Below are 7,436 nucleotides of genomic sequence, written 5' to 3' on the forward strand. Positions count from 1 at the left end.
GGTTTTTAATTTTTAATTTTTTTTAATTATTATTATTATAACCATTAGAATGATGCTTGGTCAATGTGTTGGAAATAAAATACTACAAAATGCTGACGTGGAATTGAAAGAATACTTTTTTAAAAAGGTTATAAAACTTAATTAATAAAAATATTCTTCAACATTTAATAATACCTTCAAAAAAAAATTTAAAAAATTAAACATATCTTAAATTTTCAAAAATAAAAATAAAAACATATTTATATTTTATTTCAAAAATATTCTTACGTTAAAATAGTTTAAAAAATAAATATTTTTCAATTTACAAAATTTGGTTAATACTCTTCCACTTTTTCTAAAAATTTCAGAAATATCCTCAAATATTTTTTTAATTTCAAAATTTTCAAAAAAATACTCATAAATTTTGAAAATTAATATTAAGAATTTGAATTAATCTATAATTTTATCTACATATGGATGGTAAAAAAAAATTATTATTATTATTATTATTATTTAAGTAAAGAGTATAGTAGTACTTTTAAATTTTTTCAAAAAAGGTAAAATTAAAAAATATTATTAAAACTTTTTAAATTTTAAAATAAAATACTAACCATTTCAAAAACTAAATTTAAAAATATTAATGAAATTTTAAATTTTAATAATGGATATTTTTATTTATAATTATTTTACATTTGTTTTATTTAAAATCTAAATAAAATTGTTATTATTATAAAATCTTAACAAAATATCAATAAAAATTATGATCCAATTTATTTTTAAAAGTAAATAGAGATTACGAAAATTAAAAAAATTATATAATTTTAGAATGAAATCATAATAAAAGTACAAATTTTTAATTAATAGAAACAAATTTTTAATTATTTAATATTTAATATAATTATGTATAGTTCATTAAAAAAAATAGAAAAATAAAGACAACACTTTGAAATTTCCTTAATAAAATATGCATTCGAATATATTTATTCTTGCAAGCAATATATTCTTTCTCAATATTCTACTCGATCTTATACAATTATTTATTATTTTTATTTTTCATTTCTTTTTAAAATAATAATTTATAAATTATATTAAAATTGTCTCTTTTTTTAATATATAAATTTGAAAAGAAAAATATTCGTACAAATTTCCCAAATATTGGGAACTTTTGGGCATGTATTCTCATTTAACTACGTCATATTAAGGGCAAATCCGTAAATTAACCTTTCATTCAATTTAATAATATATTCATAGACTATATATATATATATATATATATATATATATATATAATGGTATATATATATGTAAAGCCACTTAAATTATTTCAATTTTGCCCTTTAATAATTTTAACAAAGCCCAACAAAATGGAAGCCCACTATAGTAATTAAACAGCCCATCATATTTGAAAACATTATTCCAATTATAATGAAAATAAATAAATTATCCATTTAATTTTAAACTTTGAAGATTTAATTACAATTTTTAACTTTTTTGCTTTTGATTCGTAAAATTCTTTTTTTTTTTATTTAAAAAAAAAAAACCAATTAAAACGAGAAATCACGGTGTAGTGTTAATAAAATAGTAGGTTAATAAGATAAAATAGGAACAGATGAACAAACGGGAAAAAAAATGGTGGTGTAGATGAGTGAACATGTTTTTTCTCACGTGTAACGACCAAGATTCGATACGTAACGATCAATGTCCAGCACGCTTAATCATAGAGTTACTGTAATTCAGCCACTGGAAATGAAAGTGCACCTTGATGGGACAGTAGTGACTTTCAATTCTTTTAAGTCTTTATTAGTCATCCTATTCTCAGGATCGCTCTCATTCGATAGTAGTCTCGGTTCATTCATGTACCTCTCATTTACTCGGGTGTCACATCACATCTCGTAATTTTATTTAGCTAGCGGGTTTCATGGGTCAAAAATGTTAAAAATTGCATTTTATCCATATTTGTTGAAAAAAAAAAGTCATAAGGGCAAATACGACTTTTTACATGTAACAACAATGGCAAATTGGTCCATTTAAAAACTGTTAAAATATGCACTTTTTTCATGCATTGTTTAAATAAAAATATTTCAAAGTCACAAAAACAACATAATTAATTCAATCATTATTAATTATTAATACAATCAATGTCTTGGTTTCAAAAGTCAATTAGTTAATTTATTATTTGAAATTTGAAATAATTATTTTTATGGACATTTCAAATATTTTATTATTATCCATTTTGAATTTAAAATTTTAAAACACATAATTATATTAAAATTTATAAAAGAAAAATCTAATAAATATACTAATTTATGTTAAAATATAATATATTATGATGTTGTAAATAATTATTCTACAAAATTTATAAAAAGAAACATATTCATAAATCAATCAATAATATTATATTAAATATATCATTTCTTTAAAAAGTTAAATCCAACATAATTCAACTATATATATATATATTGAAGATAAGGAGTTTAAATATTAAAAAAAATAAAACAACACCAAAAATAGAAATTTATAATGGATGACATATAATTATCATAAAAATTTGAAAATTATTGGGCCCATTAAAAAGAGTTGACCTTGAGTAGCAATGACTTTGTCCTCCAACCTAGTAGTAGGGGTTGACATTATGAAGTGTCAACTCATTTTAATATTGAAAATATATGGTCCTCATCATTAAATAAAATATGAAATAAATAAATAAATAAACTATGGACAATGCACCATTAATGGTTGAAAACATTTAGGTAATTGATTCATGGAATTGAGACAAAAAGTACAAATAAATTCATTGACTTTGCAAAATAGTTTATTTATTTATTTATTATTATTTTATTTAAGTCAAACAGCTGTGCAGTTTCCACCACAAGTCAACTCAACATCTAAGTCAAACCACTTGAATGTGAACAGAATATGTTGCAAACCCACCTACAAAATTTAACTGATTAAATTAATAAAAATACATTTAAATTTTGCATATTACTTAAAAAAAATATTTAAATTGTAATTTAATTTAATTTTCATTAATTAATTCATATAATTATTTTTATTTTGTATTTATTTTTCGTTTAACTAAAAAAACGACAGCGACCACCACCTATCACAACAATATGTTATGGGTGCTACGTCCATTTGTATACAAAAAATTATTATTTTTTAAATTTAATAGTTAAAATTTTAAAAAGTAATTATCGTATCAGCTTCTCGTTGGCAATTAATATAATTAATAAAAAAAAATACATAACTTTATCTTTTTGGTTGTTCTTGAGATCGAAATGATTAAAAATTTGAAAACTCGTATTAACTTTTAGAAAATTAAAATCCCACGTTTAAATCAAAGGCCAATGTTGAGAATGACTTTCAAATACTTTAATGGATTAAAGTGTAATTTCACAATTGTTTTATTTTAATTATATATATATATATATATATATATATATATATATATATATATATATATATATATATTATTCTAAAATTTGAGTCAAAATTTTAAAAAATAAGACAAAGTGGGTTATAAAAAATTACATTGGATTCTTTTTCTTTGATCAACTTTTAAATATTTAAAATAATCCACTTTTATATATATATATATATTATAAATGACGTCATTTTTATTTAAAGTTATATAATGTGTCCTAATTTGATTGGTTATTTTTTTTCACGTTCAACTTTAAATTATGTCTTTTTAATTAATTAGGTAAGACGATGTAAAAAATATAAAGACGGGAAAGTTTGCGTAGACAAAACAAAGTTTGAAGTGTAAAATTAAGGAAAATATAACTGGTAGAGAATCTAAATCAATCCGAGAGGTCATTCAACCCTAGATGTCTGCTAGTTTTTGCCTTTGTTCGTCTCTTAATAAAAGTAATAATTTTTTATCTAGGTTTTCGTTCTTACTATCAATTTGGTTGTTCTTTAATACCTTTCAAGTAAAGCTAAATGATTGAAACAACAAACGTCTACACGGGTATGATATTGTTTACTTGAGCATAAGCTCTCGTGGATTCTCCAAAATGTCTCGTATCAATGGAGATAATATTCCTTACTTATACCCAAGATCTTTCCCTTAATTAGTCGATGTGGTATTTGAATAATCATCCCCTCAAACAAGTACATCACGATGACTCCACTTCTCTGGAACACATTGCTAGTTCAGGAAAGTTCTACCACGAATCCTCACTATGACTATATGTTCGAGGCTTACACAGACACCTTCGAGCCTTACAATTTTTTTTTGTTGGACACTTAAGTCACATAGTCAAACAAAGACTACACCTTCGAGACTTACAATTTTTTTGTTCGACAATTGAGAATTGTATTGATATAGTTAAGTTAAGATAAAAGACGTGATTCCAATACCACTAAAAAAATAAGACATACGATATCGTAACTTTACTTTTAGTTTTTCATACCTAGAATCTTTTATTTAATTAGCGAACGTGGACTCCAATACTGATGTCATTTGTCAAACGACTGTACAATTAACGGTAACGACAACAAGGCATGATGAAAATAATAATAATAATAATAATAATACCACGAGAAAAATGCTAGGATGAGGAGAGAGAAAAAGAAAAAGAAAGAATAAAAATAAAGTAATCTAGAAAGTAAAATAAAATCAATAAATTCCTCCAATTCATTTAAATTTTGTCACCTTAACTTGCCTTCAAATTATCTCAATCATTTTTCAAATTTGAAAAAATATATTTTGGATTTATTGTTCTTGAATTGACTTGAAAAAACTTTGATCAATCTATGATTCTTGAACAAGGGGATGAGATTTGTAGAACTTTGAGAACATATTGAAACAAGATCATGAGGCAACAATCGATCAATTTGCATTAATGAATAAGAACAATACTCATTTGATCCTCCAAATTGCACAGTATTCAACATGAAATCAGTCTCAAATTCAATGTTCATAATACTAAAATCATCATCAATCAAACAGAACGACACTAAATCTTCTTCAAATTCTAAGTTCAATGTTACCATCTCTTCTTCTTCTTCTTTTTCTTCAGGAAAATCTGAGCTCACAGATCCATTTCCATGGCTTCCTCCGTCAACGTCGTTGTTTCTGATCAAGACCCAATCTCGTTCATCATCCCATTCCCAATCGCAATTGGAAGACAGATTTCCAGCCAAGCTTCTAATCCTCTCTGCCGGAGAATCCGCCAGAGAAGCTTGATGGCTCACCTTCAATGGAGTCTCCAAATCTTCCATTGAATCCCAAAAGCTCTGATCCAAAACAGAGCTTGGAGAAGAACTCGTCGTTTTCTTCCTCGAACATTCAATTTCGGATTCAGAGTCAAATCCCTGAAGAAACGGATGCTCAAGAAGCCGTTTCACACTCCATCGTTCTTTCGGGTCTTTTATCAAACACTTAGCGACGAAATCCCTCGCTTCCTCCGACAACCACCGCGGAATCTCCGGAACCTCGCCGGAAAAACCAATCGTATACAAAGCTGATACCGGATCCTCCAACCCCGTCCATGGATGATTACCGGTAGCCATTTCAATGACCGTACATCCAAACGCCCAAACATCCGCTGGAAATCCCTGTTCTTCACCTCTCGCAACCTCCGGCGCCATGTACGCAGGCGAACCAGAAAAAGCCCTAACTCCATTTCCAGAAACTCCTCCTCCTTCCACAAATTTCGCACAACCTAGATCCGCGATTTTCAAGCCCTCACCACTCAACAACAGATTCCGGCTCTTGATATCACAATGCGCCAATCCATTCGCGTGAAGATACTCCAATCCTTTGAGAATCTGGCGCGAATACGCCCCGATCATCGATTCCTCCATCCGTCCACCGTGTCTCTGAATAGCATCCCACAGCGTCCCCTCCGGTAAATACTCCATAAACAGATTGAAAACCGGCGACTTAGAGCTTTCAACCTCAACGTCGAAACCAAAGCAGTTGATTAGGTATGGCGAGTTCAAATTAGAGAGAAGAGCGTGTTCCTTCCGCAACAACTCCGATGTAGAGAGGTCAGTGGTTTTGACAGCGAATTGGCGCGAGGTGGAAGAGGAGGTGGTGGTGGTGGCCAAATAGACGGTGGCGGACGAACCGCGGCCGACGGCGGGGCCTCTGGTCCAGTCCATGACTGAGAGAGAAGTAGAAGAAGAAAGGGAGAGATGAAACTGTGGAGAAGAGGAAGCAGAGATTGTGAATTTATATAAATCCATCGCAACGCCGCGTCTTTTTCAATGGTAACCAAAAATAAATAAATAAATAAATAAAATCTTATTTATTTATTATTATTATTTTTTGAATTCCCAAACTTTTAATTTTTTAATTATAATACTTTTATAACTAAAAAATAATTAATCAAATTAACAGTCTGAGGACATAACTGTAATTACATACACTTTTGTTATTATTAGCTAAAATTTTAATTTTAAAAAGAATTATTAATTTATTTATTTAAAAAAGGGTTTATTTTGGATAATAATAATAAATAAATAAATAAATAAATAAAAAAGGAGAACCGGCCATAACGACAAGTTGGGTGGAGTTCGTAGGGAGCGCGAAGGGGCAAAATTGAAATGACTATAAAAGTGCCACGTGGCGGAAGGAGGGAGGAGAAGACAGGCCAGCAGGAGAGAGAAAAAAACAAGAGTATTGAATTAGCAAGTATCGAGAGACAGCCAGTTACGTGACGACGCGTGGAGCTGTGCGTACAACAGGTCGGTAACATTAGTGTGGCCCCTAGATTTGATTGATTTACCATTATGACCTTACCCAAGCAGCATGAGCATAATAAGCATATTCCCCCTCTCCCCTTTTTTTGCGGCGCTAAAAAGCATTTGATTTCTTTATTATTTTCAAGTTTAATTTTTTTTTTTAATTAACTTTTTTTAAAAGTTGGGCAACTAATTTTTGTTCAAAATATAATATCATAATAAATTCTTTAAAAGAGAATAATAATCCAATTTTATATTAAATTCTTTTGAATAATTATTCGTTTTTATTATTATTTTAAAATTAAGTTTTTATCCTACATTTATACTTAGACATTGTTTTTACGCATTTTCAAGTGAAAAAGGAATGTATGAATGAACCGAGACCATATTTAAATAAGAGCGATCTTAAGGATAGAATAACCTGGAGTGTATAGGGTTGAATCTAAAATACCCTAAACTCCAAGACCCACGAACACCTCCACGACATCCTTTTCAAATAGTTTATCGATAGATTTTTGTCACTGAACATAGGTCAGGTGAAAGAATTATATATATATATATATATATATATATATATATATATTTTTTTTTTTGGGTATGGGTGGGAAAATGTGAATGAGTAACGTGGAAGTAATTCCAAATGATTTGGGTTTAGGGTTTGCTTGCAGGCCCTTCCATAATCCATTTTTTACAGAATTGCCTCTTTTTTTTTTTTTTTTTTTTTTTTTTTTTTTTTTTTTTTTTTTTTTTTTTTTTTTTTT

General features: G+C 28.0%; 1 protein-coding gene across 1 annotated transcript in view; it reads right to left on the reverse strand.

Annotated features, from left to right (window-relative positions):
* Positions 1–4,665: 4,665 nt before the first annotated feature.
* Positions 4,666–7,436, reverse strand: part of LOC111446257 (mitogen-activated protein kinase kinase kinase 18-like) — a 4,714-nt gene continuing 1,943 nt past the window's right edge. The window contains exon 2 of the mRNA XM_023084984.1: positions 4,666–6,132. Coding sequence (XP_022940752.1) covers positions 4,666–6,093 — 1,428 coding nt within the window. The 5' untranslated portion in view covers positions 6,094–6,132. The remainder of the gene's footprint in view (positions 6,133–7,436) is intronic.

This window comes from Cucurbita moschata, unplaced genomic scaffold, assembly GCF_002738365.1.
Source record: "Cucurbita moschata cultivar Rifu unplaced genomic scaffold, Cmos_1.0 Cmo_Scf00008, whole genome shotgun sequence".
Lineage (NCBI taxonomy): Eukaryota > Viridiplantae > Streptophyta > Magnoliopsida > Cucurbitales > Cucurbitaceae > Cucurbita > Cucurbita moschata.